This window comes from Pteropus medius, unplaced genomic scaffold, assembly GCF_902729225.1.
Source record: "Pteropus medius unplaced genomic scaffold, Ma_sr-lr_union100, whole genome shotgun sequence".
Classification (NCBI taxonomy): domain Eukaryota; kingdom Metazoa; phylum Chordata; class Mammalia; order Chiroptera; family Pteropodidae; genus Pteropus; species Pteropus medius.
Genome location: NW_024340701.1, coordinates 11,427,655 through 11,448,832, shown reverse-complemented (window position 1 = coordinate 11,448,832; position 21,178 = coordinate 11,427,655). Strand labels below are relative to the sequence as shown.

Genomic DNA, 21,178 nt, shown 5'->3' with positions numbered 1-21,178 from the left:
TTCGAGGGGCGCTGGGGTGAGCAGCGGGACCCTGGAGGACCGGCGAGGTTGGGTGGGGAGGACTGCGGTGGGGTGCGGTGGGGGCGGGGAGGGACGAAGGGACGCCCGCGCGGGAACGGGGAAAGCCGGGCGTGTGGAGTCGGGGCGAGAGGGGTGGGCAGAATAGGAATGTGTAAGAAAGCGTCATTCTTCCCCCTCCTTCCTCTCGGTGTGAAATGCAGGGACTCCACGGTACTGCCTTGGCAAGTTGCAGATTGGCAAGTGGTTGCTTATTCCGGAAGATATCCTCTCTCTCCTCTCTGCCTTTACTTCCTTTTAGCGGCTCTTTGTTAAAAATGGTATTTTTTTATTAATGCAGCATTGTGTGCCTTACATCGACACCTCCTGTGGAAAAACGCCTCTAGCTGTTTAAGGCATCACAAGAGTCAGGCCCTCTCTTTTACTTCCTCACTCCTAAAGTAGGGAAAATAAAAGTTCTGCCTAAACTTGGCAATGAAAAATAGAAAGTTTTCTGTCTAAACAGTTGTAGGGAGTTTTAATTTCTAAGTTAGCTTGTCTACAACAATCACTTTTTATACTATTTAAATAATGCCACTTGCGCGTTATTGTGTAAAATGGAGCAACAGTTTTATTGTGCCATGTGGTCCTCAGTGACATTTTAGTCCAGGAAGATGAAAATACCTCATTTGGAATTCAGGGACTGACCAATGCCGTGTAACCCTCACTAAAAGTATTTAGGTTCATGTCCGTCGTTCTCAGCCATGGTGAAGGGGTGCAGTCTGACACTTGGAAACTTAAGAACCAAGTCTGTTGCCTTCCAATTCATCTTTTTAAAGCCTTCCATCGTGTGTGTATTTTGCTTGAATGATTATTTTAAAGTACATGTTCTATTTTTGCCAATCTGACAGCTGTTTCCATAGAAACTAGAGAAGAAATAGTCATTTTCAGCAGAGTTGTTAAAACTGTCTTCTAAGCTTGAGCTGTGCGTGCTGGTGAGTGCTGTACTTGCTCAGTTTGAGATGGTACTTAAAGAATTAAGGATCTGAAATGTTCTTGGAGGCTAACAAGCCAAATTGTTTAATTTTCTCACATCATTAATTTAGTAATCCTAGAAGTCTGCCAGCTATATTTGTTGACCTTCGGTATTTTGAAGTGGTTGTTTCAGCCGGGATTTTCTTAGGCTCTGTGTAGTCTAGTGATGGGCTCTTTGAAAATGTATAAATAGATTTCTTCTCCCATTCTTTACCCTCAAGGATAAACCTAGGATTACAAAATATCAGGCACTATTTCTGTGACACTTGATTGTCAGTGATATAAATGATAATGCTTTTTACTTATATACATTTGATATTATACTTCTGTGTCAATAGAATACTTTTTTAAAAATTTCACATAGCTCATGGGAGATGGGCAGGAGTTTGCTTGGCATATGAGCAGAGCTAAGCAATGTAAATAGATGTGCATAGTCATAGAAATTAAAGCTTTTTTTTTTTTTTTTCTGAGAAGTGTAAGTAAATCAGTAGGTCTAGTGCTTAGGAATGGGTGAAAGAGGTAGAGAAGAATCCTGGAGAAATAATGGAAGGCCTGGTCTACCATATGAAGGTGTTTATTGAAGCCAGTGGAAACCCATGGAATTACGAAAAATAGTTGCCTTTGTTAATTTTGGGGCTTACAGAAGTAATAATGCATCCTGTAAAAATTTAAACAGCATAGAAATATACAAGATGGAAATAATAAATTCCTTTCAACTACCATCCTGCCACCCAAAATAACCACTTTGAATAGTTAGGTGTATATTCCTTTTGATTTGTTCATATTTGTATATGCTAGCATATTTTAGTATTACTGTTTTTGCAAGTCGGTTCAAGAGGTATTTGTGTGTTTTCTGTGGTTTCTATAGCATCTAGTAGGGTAAGTGGTATGGCATGTAGTAGGCACTCATTAAATATTTAGTGAATGAATGAATAACAATTCAGAGATCAACAACTGAATGGGGTTTGGATTTGTCTGGTTATGGTGGTTACATAATTTTTTTAAAAGTTGGTTGCCAACATTTTAAAATTTACAACTTTCACATGGAGTCTGAATATCAAAACATTTGGCAGCATTGCACCCAAATTTCATTATACTTGCTGCATCTCCTTTAGATGGGCATGAGTCTATGTTTACATAGTATGACTTTGCTGATGTTCACCTGCTGGCATCCTACAAATCTGCACTAATATAGTCATCACTGGTCACACATAGCCATCTTTTTATTATTAAATTTATTTTAATTAGTTTCAAGTATACAGTACATTGATTAGACATATATGTAGTTCATAAAACGATCCCTCCCTCTCTTGACCCTCCATCTAGCCAACGTATTAATGCTAATTGCATTCCCTATGCCGTGCTCCCATCCCTGTGACCATCCATCAGCTACTAATTTGTACTTATTTAACCCTTTATCCCATTCTCCTAGCTCCCCAAAGCCCCCTCCCCGTCACCAAATTATTCACTATATTTGTGTCTGTTTTTGATTAGTTTGTTCATTTTATTCCTTAGATTCTGCACATAAGTGAAATCATATAGTGTTTATCTTTCTCTATCTGATTTAAATACCTTCTAGTCCATCAAAGCAGTATCTTTTTCCATCTCCTTCATTTTAGTCTGTGTGTCTTTTAATCTGAAGTGAGTCTCTTATAGGCAACATGTAGGGGTCTTGTTTTCCTTTCCATTCATCCACTATCTTTTGGTTGGAGCACTTAGTTCTTTTCCATTTGAGGTACTTATTGATAGGAATGTAGTTGTTACCATTCTTTATTCCTGTTTTTGATACATGCTTTTTCTTCTTAAGTCCCTCCAATATTTCCTGTAATACTGGCTTGGTGGTGATAAAATCCTTTAGCTTATTTTTGTATGGGAAGCTCTTTATCTGTTCTTCAACTCAAATGATAGCTTTGTTTGATAAATTATTCTTGGTTGTAGATCCTGGGTCTTCATCCTGTCAAATATTTTGTGCCAAGTGCTTCTGTCCTGCATAGTTTCTTTTGAGAAATCAGCTGCCAGTCGTATGGGTGTTCCTTTATGAGTAACTATCTGTTTTTCTCTTGCTGCTTTTAATATTCTTTCTTTGTATTTAACCTTTGATATTTTAATTATGATGTGTCTTGGTGTGGGCCTCTTTGGATCTCTGATTTTTGGAATTCTATGAGCTTCCTGGGGTTTTATGTCCATTTCCTTCACCAGGTTAGGGAAGTTTTCCATCATTGTGTCTTCAAACAGCTGTCCAACATCTTGATTTCCTTCAGTTATGCCGATCAGACGGATATTTGGACCCTTAATAGTATCCCATATGCTCTTTAAATTATTTTTATTCTTGGCATCTCATCTCTTGCCATTCTGATTGAGTGTCTTTGGCTTTCTCATCCTCTAGATAGGGCATTTGATCGTTTTCTTTATTCTTTTTGTTTATTCTGTTTAATATACTCAGATAATGTGTTCTTCATTTCAGACTGATTCCTTTTTATAATTTCCATTTCCATTTTTATGTTTTTTAATCTCTTTGTTGAAGTTCTCACTGAATTTACACTTCCCAAAAGTTCATTGAGCATCTTTATAACCAGTGTTTTGAACTCTGCACCTGTTAGATTACTTGACTCCATTATATCTGGATCTCTGTTCTTTTCTGTCATATGGTTTCTGCTTCTTTGTCTTCCCATTTTGGCTGCCTTTCTGCTTCTATTTCTTTGTACGAAGCAAAGCTCGTAAGTCTCCTGGTCTTATTAGTGTGGATTTGTGAAGTAGGTGTCCAGTGGCACAGTCCTGAGAGGGATTCAGCTGCAGGCCAAACTGAGCCCAAGCCTCTGCCCCTCTGGGGCCACCTGTTAAGATTCAGCAAGCAATCCACAGATGCTTTGCTTATAGTTGCCTCAGAAGGCCACACCAGAAACCGAGGCCAGCTGTCTCCAGTGTGAGTCTAGGTGTTGCTCAGTAAGGAGCACCTGACTCATTGAGGATATACCTGGATGTTGCTTGGGTGGGGCTGCAAGTTGGGGGAGGTGGGTTTCAGGGAATCCTCTGGGCGAAATGACCTCTGTTATCCAGTTTGATGACATCACGGCTATGGCGGCGCTATGTCTGCACACTGGGAGAGAGGAGGGCTCAACAGGGAACAATTGATACCGCTGGCACTCCTGTACAGAACGAGTCTCATCTCGGCCTTCACTCTGACGATGTCTCCCTGTAAGTCCCTGGTGCCCCCTGTGCACAGCTGAATCAGCACTGGTGCTCAGAGTGAGCAAGTCTGTCACTGCGAAAATCCGCTCACTGACGGGCCCCTTTAAGAGGCGTCTGCTGCTGTCGCAGTCTCCGTCTCAGCTGCTCGAGACAAGGCAGCCCCGCGTCCTCGCCCTGTCCTACCTTCTGCCGTTGCAGAGTGGTTTCTTGGATCTCTCCTTAGTTGTATGGCTCGTTCCTCTAGATCCCAGGCGATTTTTCCTTGCTGTTGCTCCTTTTTTCTGTCACAACTTTGATTTGGTTGCCAGCGGGATGAACAGAACCTCTATCATCTCTATGCCCTTTTTTTTTTCCTCTCGCCTTTTAGTCTTAAATTAATTAGAATTAAGTTAATTAAAAATTTAGTTGCTCAGTAGCCACATGTAGGAGCTACCATATAGGAAACTCATAACATTTCCATCATTGCAGAAAGTTCTGTTGTGCAGTGCTGCTTTGCACATTTGTTTGCCATCCCTGATATACAGAATTTTTGCAAGTAGCATTTGTTATTTTTTTAAAATTGCAGATCTTTTATTACAGAAATCGTCAGCTTTTAAGTGGCTGCGTGGTAATTTGGAATGTAGGACTTTGTATGTGAGTTGTGGGAGTAGGATTTTGTTGTCTGATTTGCATTTAATATTGCTTTTGTTCTTAGTGCTGAGAATTGAGAATTTAGCTTTGCAAAATATAAAAGGAACTCTCAGTTCCAATTAACAACATGTATATATTAAAATGTTAACAACTTGTATATGAAACAAGTATGTAAATTTTTTACCATGTAACCTCTTAAGTCAGCAAAAAATTATTTGCAAGGTACAGAATCTCTTTGAAGAGAGAGAATTATTTTTGGAAAAAACTAAAAGCTCATGAAGCTCAATTAAATGTATGAAGTACAAGGTCTCTTGGGAACCAGGAAAGCGTGACTCTTCCTCTCCCCCCTCCCTCCTCTTTCTCTGGCTTTATGGTTTCTCACTTTCCACACATTAATTGCATTGTCCTTTTTGTAGAACCACTTTTGCAAGATGCCTACTCTCGGTTTTCATTTGCAGTTCTTTGTGTTGCCATAGCACTAGCTACATTCCCAGTTTATACATGCCCTTACATTCCTGTGCCTGATAATGTCTTATCAAAAATCTTTTCAGTGTTGGATAGCCGCTCCTAGCTCTGGTCAGTGGCAGGGATCACTAGAGACAAACATGGCAGTCTAGACTTATCCCTTAAATTGAGGTTGTAGGATGCAGTTGAGAAAAAAAGTATGGCTAGGCAAGTTTCTGAAGCTTATCTACTAGAGTAAAGGAAAGAAAGTGGGTTTCTGTTGTTTTTATAGTTTGACTTCTAGTAGAAGACATTTTACATTTAAACCTTAAGTACATTTTCCCGTTTGAAACAATTCCTTTAAATTTATTTTTTGTTTTATTTTGCATATGTCAAAAGGCATAAAAAAATAGTTGCCTTCCTGGTCTATTCTGCTACTAATGGATATCCTTATTTATTTACTTATTTTTAAAATCCATGCAGTCTATAGCATTTAGTGAGGAAGTGTATTATTTTTTTCCTCAATTATATTACAACCTCCAAGAGGGCAGGGACTGAATTTTATGCTGTATCCGTAACTCACATGCCTCCTAGCTAATGAAGAACCTTACTAGCTACTCAGTACTAATTTTGAAATGATTTCCAGGCTTAAATCATTTTACTACTTTTCAGCTTGTTTTGAAAAGAAACCTGGAAAGTATATTATTAATAATGCCAAACTATTATATGTCATCCCAGACTCTACTGATTTAAAATTGGTAGCAATTCAAAAAAGGTCAAAGTGGAGTTAACGTTTACTTAGCACACCCATTACCCACATTATACGTTCATAATGCGTGGGCGGAACATATAAACTACATAAAAAATTTTGAGTTATTTTCAAACTAAGTTGGATATATAGATAATACTACTTATCAAAACTGGTGTTCTGAAGCATCTTTCTAGGTAATATATTAGCTTATATTGAGTTAGATTTACATATTCAACTTATGAAGATTTTGAAATAGAAAAATTGAAAAAAATTAATGAACATAATCATTAGATACAATGATTAGTCATATTTTACTGTATCGACATTGTCTTTGTGCGTGTGTACATTTGTACCTTTGCTATACAATTAAAAGTAAGTTTTATTTATCATGAAGAGACATTTCAAGTATTTCAGGTATAAGAAAACCACTTATATAACTAAAATATCATTGTCACCTAAGAAAATAAGCAATAATTACCTAAAATAACCTAAAAGTAAATCCGTATTCAAATTCCCCCAGTTGTCCCAGTTGTCTTCTAAAGCTCATTTTTTTTTCAATCTAGGATCTAATCAAAGTTCACACATTACCTTTTCTTACTGTCTCTTTTCAGTATCTTTTAAAAAATATCTTAATTGGTGTATAACTGATATACAATAAATTCTGCATATTTATTCCGCATAGTATAAGTTTTGACTTAACCTGTAAACCTGTGAAACCAACATCAGTCAAGATACAGAATATATTCATTACCCCCCAAACTTGGTATTCCCTCCCCTTGTCCCTCTTTACCTCTCCATCCTTAGGCAATCATTTATCTCTCTGTAACTGTAAATTAGTTTGCATCGTCTACAGTTTATATTATAGGCTGGAATCACAGAGTATGTACTCTATGGGGAGAGTTGGTTGGTTTATGTTTAATGAACATTACATTCCTGAGACAAACCTCAGTTGGTCATGATGTATTGTCCTTTTTAGGTATTGTTGAATTAGATTTTTCTAAAATATTGTTAGGAATTTTTGTATCAATTTTCATGAAAGTTATTACTCTAGAGTCTTCTAGTAATGTTTTTTTCTGGCTTTGGTATCAGGATAGTACTGGTCTTACAGAGTGAGTTGCAAACTCTTTAATTTTCTGTAAGTGTTTGTATAAAATTATTATTAATTTTTCTTTAACTGTTTGGTAAAATTCTCCAGTGAAGCTATTTGGGTTTGGGGCTTTCTTTTAGGAAATGTTAATTACCAAAAAAAAAGATCAATTTAAAAAATAGATATAGGACTCTTCGTTATCTAATTCTTCTTGAGTGAGCTTTGATAGTTTGTATTTTACAAGGAATGTGTCCATTTCATCTAAGATGTCAAATTTAAGATTTTATCTTTCATTGGTTTTAAGAAATTTGATTATGATATACCTTGGAGTTGTTTCCTTTGTATTATGTGTGTGGTTTGTTAAATTTCTTGGATTTGTGAGCTTACAGTTTTCATCAGATTTGAAAAATTTTGGCCATTTTTTCAAGTATTTTTTTTGTCTCGCAGCCTTCCTCCCTTTTCAAGGACTCAGTTACACATATATTAGGCCCCTTAAAGTTATTCCACACCTCACTGATGCTCTATGCATATTTTTCAGTCTTTCATATTTCATCTTTTTCATGTTTCTCTGCATTTCATTTGAGTTGGTTTCTATAGGTAGGTCAATTTTACAAGTCTTTATTTCTACAATGTCTAATCTGCTGTTAGTCTCATCCATTGTATTTTTCATCTAACAGAATTTTCTTGTCTAGAAGTTCAGTGTAGGCCTTTAAAAATATTCTATGTCTCTGTACAACATGCTAAAAATTTCCTTTAACTTCTTAAACAAATGGAATATAGTTATAATAAGTGCTTTAATATCCAAATCTACTAATGCTGTCATTTGTATTATTTAGGAGTTAGTTTCTATTGATTGAGGTTTCTCCTATTTATGGATCACATATCCTGCTTCTTGCATGCCTGGTAATTTTTAAATTATAAATTGTACCTTGTTAAGTGCTGGATATTTTTGTATCCTTGTAAATGTTTTTGAGCTTTTTTTTTCTGGTATGTTGTTAAGTTACTTAGAAACAGTTTGATCTTTTTGAGTTTTGTTGCTTTTAATCTTTGTTAGGTAGGGTCAGAGCAGCCTTTAGTCTAGGACCAATTTTTCTGTAATATTGAGGCAAAACCCTTCTGAGTACTTTACCCAGTGCCCCGTGATATAAGGTTTTCCACTTCAAAGGATGGAACAGGCACTCTACTTTGTGTGAGCTCTGCATATTATATTGTTCCTCTTATTCTTTTAGGTGGTTCTTGCCCAACTCCAGGGACTTTTCTCAGACGTATACCCTGATCAGGACTCAGCTGGGTACAAGAGGGAGCTTCTCTGCAGATGTCTGGAGTTCATTCTCTGTGCAGCTCGTGTACTCTGCTCTGTGAGCTACAGCTTCTGTGGCCTACTTGAACTGCCAGCCTCACCTCTTCAGTTTAGAGGGACTGTTGGGATGCACCTAGGTTTTCCCTCTCTGCGTATTGTGTGGCTCACCTTACTTGTTTCCCATCTCTCAGAATCACTGTCCTTCATTGCCTAATGTCCAGTGTGTTGAAACCATTGTTTTGCTTATTCTGTCTGTTTCTTTAGTTTTTTTAGTTGGGAGGATAAGTCTGGTCTCATGGAGTACATCTTGACCCGAATCAGAAGTGCCAGGGTTATATCTGAAAGGAATAAATTCATATTTTAAAAAATACATCTTATAAGTTAGGTTTTACTATTTCATTACATGCTTCTTTCCCCTGTTAACGCCAATTGATAAAAATTTACTGCTATTTTTATGTAATCTATTTCTTATTCTCCAAATATTTTAGCTGTTAAAATAGAAATAAACTTCCCCCAAATAAAAATAAAAAATGAAAAGAAAAAAAACAAATTTATAAAGTTCGTGTTGAAGAGTAAGAAAAAAGTGAGTAATATTCAAATCTACTAATGCTGTCATTTGTAATGCTGTCTTTGGTTTGTATTGCTCAAAGGCATTACTGTATGGGATGGTGAATAGAAATCCAAGGTAATTTAGTGTGAGATGTGTTAAAGTAAGACTAACTGACATACCTATTTCATAAGTGTTATATTCCCAGGTTGGTAAATATTTTCCAGAGATACTTATAGTTGAATTTTTGTGTTCCAGATAATCAAGCAAAAGAAAGATGAGCTTCATCTATGGATTGCAGTCTGCTACTAGAAACCGTATTTTCTTCCGATTTAATTTACTGACCAACTGGAGAAAATGTAACACAGTAGCTGCAAACTCACTGAACTATCATCAAGTACAAATTAACCATGTAGTAAATAAGCATCGGGGCCTGGGAGTAAATCAATGCGATAGATTGACTTCTCTGCCTGGAAACTTTCATTTCTGTAGAACTTTTAATAACAAAAGAACAGGATGCCTCTTGAGTATCAAAACTAAGGAAATTTGGATGATTACCCGAAAATGTACTGCGTGGAATGACTCTTTTTCAAGACAGCAACTGTTAAAAGAAATTGCAGTAGTTCCTACTCTTTCACTATTGGGTCCTCAAAACTGTTTTCCCATAAGAAACATCAGGACTTTCCACACTTCTCCACAGTTTCAAGCTGCTCCTGTTCCTCTCTTGTTGATAATTCTTAAACCAGTGCAGAAACTACTTGCAATCATTATAGGCAGGTAAAATGTTTTTTTAAAAATGTACTTTTGTATTAAAGGATATTTGTAAAACTACACTCTGAAAGAAAATTTGTTAGATTTCCCTCCCGTATTTAGCTCAAAATTAAGTTTCTAAACAGTTTGTTTGCCCAGTTTTGTTATGTATGATTTAATAATCTTGAAATAATTTACTGCATGTTAACTTACAGAAATAGAATCTTTAAAAAATTATGTATCTTGCATAGACACTTTTTAAAAGATTGACCTTGTATGTGTGATGACAAAAGAATCAGAAATGTGGATTATAACTCATATATAAGAACAGTACTCACAAACATTCCTTAACTAAATATGGATTTTGAAGCAACAGATCATGAAATTGAATGACTCTGCTTATTTAAAAATGAGCTGACTCCTAGCCAAGTTAACTCTTAAACCATTAATATTTATTTTTCTATTCTGTTTTCAACAAACCTATTATTTGCTCCTGGAAGTCCTTTATAATAATTAATATTTTTTCAGTGTAGAACCAGAATCAGTACTGAGTACAACATAGGTAAGTAGGAATTTATAGCCAAGGAGCAGGGTAGGGATTGGTGGATGGAAAATTAGGGGAACATTGGGAGTAAGGCGGGGTGCTGCCTAAACAGACCAAACAGGATTCTTGTTAAAGGCAGATGAGGCTGATCAGGTATCATCTAGGGGCTGGTGAAGGCTGAGGAACCTTGTTGGTGATCAGATATGGAGGATGGGGGATTGTGGCTAACCAGACTTAGCAGAATTCTTGCTAAAAGACAATGCAGAGATGAACAGGAAGTCTGACAGTCAAAGCCTAGTTAAATTGTTCAGGGGACCAAGAGTAGAGTTTGCCGGATGAGAGAATCTGTGTCACAAATCAGCTCAGATTCTTGGACCAGTAGCTCCTTTTCATCCTTTTAAATTATTTATTTTTAACGTTTTTATTGTTATTGTCAGTCACCTAATTTTTAAAAAAAGTATGTTTTCATACATTTTAAACAAATAGTAACAAGTCATATAAAGTTTTAAATAGGAAATATACATCATAGGTCGGTTTAATGTTTTTGGGTTGAAACACTTTAGAGGCATTTTAAGTGTGGCAGACATCAAAATTAAGATAGAGAAGTTATTTTATAAAATAAATTTCGTCAAGAGAATGTTTATATTTAAAATTTTTGTTGTGATTTCACAGATAAACTCACAAGAAAAAATTTTTGTTCTAGTCTTGAAAACACCGCTTGTTATCAAAATGTCTCTGGACCCTAATAAGCAGCAGAGAGGGTTGTCTGGTAGCTCCTGCGATGCTGTTTGTAAAATCCTCATTTTCTTATTTTCTTTGCCTATGCTCTTCTTATTACCTCTCCTTTGTCATGTTTTGGAGGGGATGGGGTTTCTGCTACTGAAAAATATTTCTAAAATCAATCATGAGATAGGTCCAGGGGCAAGGTCGTACCTTGCTGAAGCACTGGTAGATTATGTTGGAAGTCTGACGAGCAGTAGGGAGAAAGTTGGTTAAAGGTATAGATTTATTGTATCATAAACCCTCAAATGTTTATTCAGGTAATTCATCCCCTCTTAAGTGGTTAAGTGCTCAGACTCTGGCATCACATTGCCTGGTTTTCCTTATGTACCTCTGTGACCTTGGACAAGTTGCTTAATTTCTCTGTGTCCCATTTTCTCTTCTATAACAGGGTTATTATGAAGATTCAATGAGATGACATATGTACAATGATTAAAAGAATACTTTCCATGTGGTAAACAATCAGTAAATGTTAACCAGTAGTAGTTGTAGTAAAATAGCTCCTCATTTAATTTTTACCTTTAAAATAACTGAAGAAAATTCAAATGAATGTTAGACTTTTTAACTATAGCTCTATATAGTTGATTCCCTTTTTTATCATTTATCTAAGAGTTTTATAAATTGAAAAAAAAATCCATACAGAGAGATATGTCATAAAAAATTAAAGTATTTGATGATATAAAATTCAAGCATAAGCATTGAGTTTTGGTGATACATACTGATCCTGTTATCAGAACTTTGAATTTTTTTTTTTTTTTTGCTCCAGGGGCATAAGGAAATGGTGGCATGCACTTCCTCCCAACAAAAAGGAGCTATTTAAAGAAAGTATAAAGAAGAATAAGTGGAAGTTATTCCTCAGTTTGAGTGGTTTGGGGTTGCTCTTCATGGTGTTTTATTTTACCCACTTGGAAGTGAGTCCAATCACAGGAAGGAGCAAGCTACTGTTATTGGGAAAAGAACATTTCAGTCTTTTATCAGAACTGGAATATGAAGCAGTAAGTAGGAAGAATTGTTTTTAATCAGATTGCTTAATACTTAAAGCAGGGAGATTTCTTAACTATGAAAGATGTACCTTTTTTTAAAATTTTAGTCTTTGACAGGAAATTAGTAATTTTTCTCCAAAGGTCTCAGACCTTTCATCCTTAGTATTTCTAGTACCTACATTGCTTTCCTCCATGTTAGCTTAAATGTCACTTTTTCATGCAAGCCTTTCTTGATTATACAAACCAGCCTATGCAGGATGACTACATTAGGCTCAGGGCAGGTATCCTTTATATTGACTGAATTTTGGATCAGCTCCTTTGCAGTTGTTCCCAGTGCTTAGCTATATTGGGGTTAGTTTACTTTTATTTTCTCTTTGCATACTGTATTTTTCCTTCAAAGCACCTATCACAAGGGTAACAATAGTTATTTACTTGCTGATCTATCTCCCTTGTTAGACTAAGCTCCATGGGGTCAGAGACCCTGTCGGGTTTTGTTAGTTTAATCTAAAATACAGTGCACAAAGTAGTTCTTAGTATATATTTTTTGAATAAATAGATCTGTAGTCTGAATTTTTATACCTTGAAAGTAAAATAGAATAAGATAGTTGTTTTTTTTTTTTTTTGTAACATCAATTTTGGCAATTTATTATATTTTTTGAATGCAAAGTAAAGTTGTAATTCAGAAGCCTTAACTTCTTGGAGAGTGTAACTCAGGCAGTTAAACATTTTGTACCACCAGTGAGCTCCTTGAGGACAGATCTTTCTATCTCCAGGGCGTAGCACATACATAGTATATGCTCAATTGACATTTGTTGAAGTCTCATAGCCTCACTTGACCGCTTTGGCATGGTTAGATCTTTATATTTCTTTATTCCACTTGAGCTTCCAAATTTGTCAATGGAAAGTTACCATTAAAAAAAGAACAGTGCTTTGTCACTAAAAAGATTGTTCTTAAGACTAGTCTTTTCTAGGAGATTTATACAGAGATTTGAGATGTTTCTTAGGATATAGTCTTGGCAGAGGCAAGTTTGAGAAAAGTGTTCTGGAAGGATTGAGACAGGCCTGGTGTTAAATTAGTACATATACCATTCACATCACTAAGACGCTTCTTTTTTTTCTTATTTTTTAACCCACAAATGCAATACCTGATCTATATGAAAATTCAAACACATGTTCTTCTAGGGCTATTATAAAATACCACAATTACGGTAGTTCTCTCTTATCATTAGGTTCACTTTCCATGACTTCGGTTACCCGCTGTCAACTGTGGTCCAAAAATATTAAATGGAAAATTCATAAGTTTTAAATTGCATGCCTTTCTAAGAGTACTTCATCTCATCACGTAGGCATTTTTAACATCTCAAATCACAAGAAGCATGAGTATGGCACATAAAATATTTTGAGAGACCACATTTACATAACTTGTTACTAATACGATATTTTGTTATATTTTATTATTATTAATCTCTTACTGTGCCTAATTTATAAATTAAACTTTACTATAAGTATGTATGTATAGGAAAAAAACAGTATATATAGGGCTCGGTACTATCTGCGGTTTCAGGCATCCACAGCGGGTCTTGGGACATATCCCCCACGGATAAGGGGTGACTATTATACATACAATCTTTCTTGTTTTTATATATTGTAGAAGGGTTAATATAATAGTGTTTTGTTTGTTTCAGACAGTTTACATTGGTGACTTGTGCTTTTTAAAAATGTTAATTGACTATTACAAATTTGTATCCTAAAAAAAAATCACCTATTTTTAATGCATCTCAAGGAAGAAACTTACAAACTTATTGATTTATATGAAAGAAATTATACATTTTATAGAAATTAAGAGAATTTTTTTAGAACATCCTGTTAGTACACTTGAAAGAGTCTCTCATGAATATAGTTTTAGAAAAATGTCTTTATGTGGTTGCTAGTCTTAATCAGCATTATATAGAGAAAATAATATGCCTAATGGTTCTAAAATTTCAGTAATTTTCTTTCAGTCTGTGTGACTAAAACACTTAACATTAATGAAATGGTTTTTTTTTTTTTTTTTTTTTAGAAGTTTAACTTATGAAGTATAGGGTGTTTTTCTACTCAGTGGGTCATGAAAGTAATTTTCTTTTGTATTTTTACTTTCTTATATGAAATCTTTATGTTCCCTAGGCAATGTTTTGTTTTCTAAAATATTTAAGGAAGTAGCAATAATGTTTAAGCATTTTATTTGTTTATAGGCTAATAGAAGAGATGAAAGAAATTTTTACGTGAACCAATTTATATGAAAAAAATCTAAGTTTTCAGAATTAATTCCATTTATGAGAAACTACAGTACCTTTGCATGAATAATTTAAATCTTAGAAATTTGATTGTTTAATATATGCAAATTTTTACATAATTAAAAATTAAAATGTTCAAAAGTAAGTCGCTGTATAACTCTCCATGAAGCAGTATAAACATGTTGTAGAGCTAAAATTCTTTTAAAATAAAGACTGATTTTCTTTTTTAATTTTTCAGTGTATGGAAGAATTTAAAGATTATATGTTAACTGAGAAAGATGCCCGATACCTGTCCACTAAAAAAGTGTTTTATCATTTAATTGAATGCAATAAGGATATTCCAGAAATCTCTGAGATCAATTGGGTTATTCATGTGGTTGAGTCCCCAGATATAAATGCCTTTGTGCTTCCAGTAAGTAAATATTCTCAAACCTAATTGTTAATTTTAACCTCCTTGTTTTTTATGGAGTTCTAATTGCTTACATTATTTTCTTTATGGTGCAGAATGGACATGTGTTTGTTTTCACTGGGCTTTTAAATAGTGTGACTGATACTCATCAACTTTCCTTCCTTCTGGGCCATGAAATAGCACATGCAATACTTGGGCATGCTGTAAGTACCTAAAACGAATATTTAGCTGTTGAACTGCTGCTTTGCAGTTAGCAAGTTAAATCTTTTAAAGAGATGAACTTTTCAGTTTTCTTTCTTTTTTTTAATGATGGAATTTAAGTTTTTAGTAATTGTCTTATTCTTTTACCTGAAAAAAATATGACTGGCTAATTTGGGGAGTTTTGTGGTCTTTAGTACATGATACTGAATAATTAGTGTTTCTCTTAATATTTTTATCACCTGTCTCTTTTGCTAAAAAGTAATTATTCTTAACCTCTAATTATTTCAAATTAGATTTTAAACTTTCCATAATTATTAACATACTTGTAATTTAGTCAGAAAATTAACTATAGGAAAATGATACTACTATTTAAGTGCATAAATCAGTTTTCTTGCTTTTTTTTAATTCATTTTCCGAGGATAGCTTGGAGCATCTTTGAAAATGTCTAGAACGATATGCCATCTATAATTAATGCAGGGTAATAATAATGATACCTTGCCATTTTACAGTTTATCGACCCTTTTAATAGATACTTTCTCATTCATAAGTTTAATAACATCCTTATGAGGTATGTATTTAATATCCCTACGTTATATGTGAGGAAGCTGATGTTTAAAAAGGCTCAGTAACATGACTAATGTGACAAAGTAGCAGAATTGGGACTTCAGCCCAAGTCTTTTGTTTGCAAGTTCAATGCTGCTTCCTTTTACCACAGTTACCTGGTCGTTGGCAGCACTTTCTCATAGGTAATAGAATTCAGATTGATTTATGCACCTGTGAATACACATCTGTTTGACCGGGTGTGCATCCATAAAAGTAATATATTTGTTTATTTTTATTTTTATTCATTAAAACATGCATGGCTTTTTTTTTTAATCCATTTGTCTATTGATGTACAGCACAGAGAATATAGTCAGTAATATCGTAATAACTTTGCACGGTGACAGATGGTTACTAGACTTACTGTGATCACATCTAAGATATATAAATGTTGAGTTACTGTGTTGTACACTTGAAACTAATATAATATTGTATGTCAACTTTAATAAAATTAAAAAAAATATATGCATGGCTCTTTTCTCCACATAATTAGAGGTATATTTTCTTTAATTGAAAACATGAAATTAAATAGTGAAAGGCTTGTGAAATGCTATGTAGAAATGCAAGTAACATTGATTTAAATTGAAATGATAATGTCATATTAATTCCTCTAAAAGTCATCTCAAATTCTATTTCTTAGAGTATTAATAAGATGATGTGGGCCAAAGTCGTGCTTTTCAGTAGCACAGATAGGAAAATTTTAAAAATATTTTCTTTAATCAAGTATATAAAATAATAAATCTGAGCAGTTAAAATAGATTTTATCTTTCAAGAAATAGCTTCGTAACTGCAAAATTAATCAATTTTGGCCATTTTTAGCATTTAAAAGGTGTTAATATTTAAGTACATTTGTTTTTCTGGCACTTCATTCGATGCCTCATTCAACATATTGTCATCCTTTTCAGTGCAAGAACAATAATTAGATGAGATATAAAAAGCAAATAGCAGCCTTAATAATAGAAAATAGTTATTAAATTTCTTTGGTAGAGTTCTTAGACATTATCAATACTGTTTACTCTTTTAGGAGTCTCTATTTCGATTTGATGGAGTCTTTTATGTTGTTTTCTTTATTCCACAAATACAGATTTTGCTGTATAATAACAATTATATTCTTCAATAATAACAAGGATTTATCTCTTCTAGAATGACTTCATCATTTGGGTTTTACTCTTTTATGCTTAAATAATTTCATAATTGTTTTTCATAACCCACAGTTCTTATAATGAAGCAAAGAATTCTTCATGAGGGCAGGTTATATTGTAAAGAGCAGTATTCTAGATGGTTATTTTTAGTTGTCAGCCATGTTTCATACATTGAAGTAATGCTTCCTATGTTATTAGTACTAGCATTACGTTAACATGTATAATCAACCTTAATGGTGAACAATGAACAATCTCTAGTGCATTAAACTTATATTTAGATATTACTATTACTCAAAACAACTATTTTAAACAAAATCTATTTTGATTATTGCTCTAAGTACATACAAAAATTCATAGAACCCAATTCCTGGTGAGAAAAACTAGGCTTAATAAAATTGCAAACTCACATAAATAAATCATACTTCATATATTAGGTCATGAAGGCCCAAACATTTTTATTTAAAATAGACTTCTAATTTTTTTCTGAATTGTTCTTTAACTGCTTCACATGTTAGGTAGTGTGAATTCGGGCAACTCTTTTAACCTGTTTCCATGTTAGTTTCTTTATCTATAAAATAAGGATAATTATACCTTTTTCACAAGATTATTATGCTTGTTAATATAAGAAACTAGAGATTAATGAACTCGTCATTGTATCTAAGTGATGGTAAGTGAATCAAGTGTTAATGAATGAATGAATATATAATGTAAGTATATAAGCAAAGGATGAGACAAACAGACTGAGAAAGGATAAAGTAAAAGTCATCTCAAATGACTTAGTTGGTGAAGGTCAGTTAAACACAAGTAGTTATTTAGTGTGATTACACACAACGAAAATGTAAGCATATACTGTCTCAATTTATTAAATGTAATTTTCATTATTTTGATTACTCTCAGGCAGAAAAGGCCAGCCTAGTTCATTTATTGGATCTCCTAGGTCTGATTTTTCTCACAATGATTTGGGCCATTTCTCCTCGAGATAGTTTGGCACTTCTGGGCCAGTGGATACAGTCTAAATTTCAGGAGGTAAGTCTGAGACAGTAACTTGAATTTGTAATGGCCTGTGGTGAAGATATTTTAATATTACCGTAAAGCAACAAATACCAGAGATATTTTCACACATTATTATGAAATATAGGTACTAATTTTTAGTTTCTTATGTTTTCTCATTTTTACTAATGAATATTCAAATTAGGAAATACTACATTTCTCAAATGATGGAGATAAATGGGTTAGAAGGGCTTAGCAACTTTTGGCTAACATAATTTTTTTTGGGTGGGGTATAGTTATGGGTCTTAAAGAGGAAATCCAGTAACAGACCCTTTTCTTCTGTCATTTTACCTTCAGACTTGCTACTTTTGTCTTTCATTGTGACTATGGTGTACTGACTGGATGACTCTCCCTTCCCCTAAATATTTGCACCTTAAAACCTGATAGCTTTTATGGTCTCAGGGGTGGCTGAAGCTGCTTTACTACCCTCACCTCTTCACTCCTAGTTAAACCAGCATTGCCTGAAAGATATTGAAAGGACAGTCTTCCTAGGTGTTATGTTAACTTTTGTTTTTAGTACTTATGTATAATGATAATCATTTCAAAATTTATTGAGTCTTTCCTTTTGTTCAAAACACTGGAGTACTGAAAGTAGGTCTTGAGATCTTGATAATTGCTTTGTTAACTATGATTAATTATTTTATTTTACATCTTTTTTTCCAAATATTTCCTCTTGTCCTGGGAGGTTTGGTTATTTAGGAACAATCTGTTATTTGTTTATTTAATGATTTGTGGAGCACCCATAAGAGTGCCATCTGGTTGCTGTTTAAATCTAATGTGTAAAATTCTTTGAGACAAATTGCTTTCAAAATTGAATAAGTAAGGCTTTTATTCAGTGTTACCACATCATTTGGCTTCATTTATATTGAAATAAAGGTTCTTTAAAAGAAAAAGGAATGGTTATTGCTTAGGTTATAGGATCTCATATTTTGAATTTTATTTCTGTCATGATGTGCTGGGAAAGTCAAAGGAGTTAATGTAGTTTTTTTTTTTTCATCTGTCAATAGATAGCTTTTTCTGTAATGGAATCAGAATATTTAGTCATAAAAAAAATGACTTGTAGCTGTTTCTTAAAATACTTGATGAGTCCTGCTACTTCAGAATAATTCTTTAATATTAAACTGAAACTAAAATAGGAATTACTTCTGTTTGAACTGTTTCCCTAAATCAAGACCCCCCCAACATTTTGATGACAAGGAAAATATACCTTTCTAGAAAGCCTTGCTCATTGGGATTGGTGAACAGAGAGGAATACAGTTAGTGAAGTCATTAAGGAGGGGAGCTGCTGACATTTATTTGTCAGAGAAAAGAGAAGAAAGAAGTTGGGGCACTCACTTAACCATTGGGGAGTCCTATTTTTATAATCTTAAAGATTTGGGCATAATGTAGCAGCCCTCATAGAATTCTGCCAGACAGGATTTTGAGAGCTATTAGTAATAATTATAGTAGCTTACATTTATTGAGTGTTTACCATATATCAGACACTAGAATAAACACTATAGATTAATTATGTGCAGGGGTTAAGAATATATGCTCTGATCAGATGAACTTGTGTTTGAATTTAGGCTCCTTTGTACCTAAATTCTATAGAATCTGGACAGGTTACTTCACTTATGTAGATCTCAGTTTCTTCATTTGTAAATTGAGATAATTAGAGTAGCTAACTCAAAGCATTGTTGTGAAATGAATGATACATTTGAAGCAGGATTTCTCAATGTAAGCACTGTTGACATTTTGGATTAGATAATTCTTTATGTAGAGAGTTGTCCTGTGCATTGCAGGATGTTTAGTAGCCTCTAAACATCCAGCTGCCTCTAAACATCTAGCCTCTACCCAACAGATGCTAGTAGCACTCTCCCGTCCTCCACCTCCATCCCGCTCCCTCAGACAATCAAAAATATCTCCAGGTATTTTCAGTGTTCCTGGAGGACACAGTGACATCCTTTTGAGAACCACTGATTTAGAGCAGTTAGCACAGTACCTGGCACAACGCAAGGATTCAATAAATAGGACCTATTATTGTTTGCTCATTTTATTCGCTCTGCAACTCTAGGAGGCTTGTACTGTTAGTGCTCCATTTTACATGTGGAACTACCAGACTTAGATGGGTTAAACAATTAGCCCAGGGTTAATATTTAAAAAGTGTCAGCATTTGGATTTGAACGCAAATTTGTCTCCTTTTAAAGCAATGTTTTTAATTAGTTATACTATCAACAGACTTGATGGGACACCTGTAGATAGATGAGTCACAGAGAGTGAAGACAGTACGTAATATAGTTCAGCAACCTAAAACAGACATGATCAAGGAGGAAGAAAGTTATATCTAATGGTCACATACTGTGGATCAGATTGATTATATTATTTCTAGCCATCACTGACATGTAGCCACCTCTGAAAAACTGCTTCTCCAATAAATTAAATAGCTCTTTTCTCAAAAGTCCTGCCTATTGATCCATCTCCTGCAAAGTTTTAGTACTTACTGAAAATTAGAATTTAACTGGAAAGCATTCACATAAATATAAGTAATCAGGAAAATTAAAGTTACAATATCTATTTGCATTTTTTTATTGAAGTTGGAAGAAAATTTCATTTTCCTAACTAATCAATACTTAGAAAAAAGGGAAATTAAGATAATTTATCAAAGAAAGAACATTCTACAATATGGTTAATTTTCCAACTGAAATAAATCTTCTAGTAGTGTCACTGGCTATTATATAGCCATGTTTTTTCAATTTTATTTTAAAACTGCAAGATCAAAATGTTCCTTGGCCATAATAAAAGACAGTATTGATAAGCTTTCTTGGGGGAATCTTCTATGTAGTGGGTAGAGATTATAGTTAGAAAAGTAGAAGTACTCTATATGGTACTATAAACTCTCCAGAAGTTTGTAGGCATGACTTTTTTTCTATTCTTTCTGTTTAAAAAATATTACTCTTTGGTGGAAGAAATAAAGCCTACAGTTTATGTTTTATACCACAGTGTTCTTTAAATGTTAATAATGGAGAGTATAAAAACTTTATCCTAGAAACTCTTTGAAATTAATATTTAAAATCTCATTTTGTTAAGAAATAATCTTAATGCAAATTTTTTTCTATTTCTTCCTAGTATATGTTTAAGAGACCATACAGTAGAACATTGGAGGCTGAAGCTGACAAAATTGGACTACAGCTAGTGGCAAAGGTAAAATGTTTTGTTGACAATGCACAGTGTCCTTCACATAGTAAAAGATAAATGTGCATTGTCTTAATGAAGTTTGACATGGACAGAGAATGAGAGTTGGACTATATGTAATTTTTCATTAATGCTATTTTTAAATCTGTGCCCTCTGGAAGCTAATGCTCTCTTTATTTTACTCCTCTGCCTTGTTTTGGTGATCTAAGGAGGCTTTTTGAGTAAATAAGATGATGTGTAGCTGTTTTTTCCCCGATTTGGAGAAAGGTTTATCATATTGTAGCTAGGATCTTGA

At 34.1% G+C, this 21,178-nt stretch overlaps 1 protein-coding gene across 7 annotated transcripts in view; it reads left to right on the top strand.

The window, feature by feature from the left end:
- OMA1 (OMA1 zinc metallopeptidase) overlaps positions 1 to 21,178 on the top strand; it is a 61,552-nt gene that overhangs the window by 174 nt on the left and 40,200 nt on the right. For 5 of the 7 annotated variants that reach the window (XM_039887417.1, XM_039887446.1, XM_039887455.1 and 2 more), the window contains exons 2-7: positions 9,239 to 9,757; positions 11,821 to 12,049; positions 14,549 to 14,722; positions 14,815 to 14,922; positions 17,560 to 17,688; positions 20,818 to 20,892. In XM_039887417.1, coding sequence (XP_039743351.1) covers positions 9,258 to 9,757; positions 11,821 to 12,049; positions 14,549 to 14,722; positions 14,815 to 14,922; positions 17,560 to 17,688; positions 20,818 to 20,892 — 1,215 coding nt within the window. In that variant the 5' untranslated portion in view covers positions 9,239 to 9,257. Of the gene's footprint in view, positions 17 to 4,089; positions 4,228 to 9,238; positions 9,758 to 11,820; positions 12,050 to 14,548; positions 14,723 to 14,814; positions 14,923 to 17,559; positions 17,689 to 20,817; positions 20,893 to 21,178 lie in introns of those variants that run through there. The other 2 variants (XM_039887426.1, XM_039887437.1) reach the window with 2 other exon arrangements.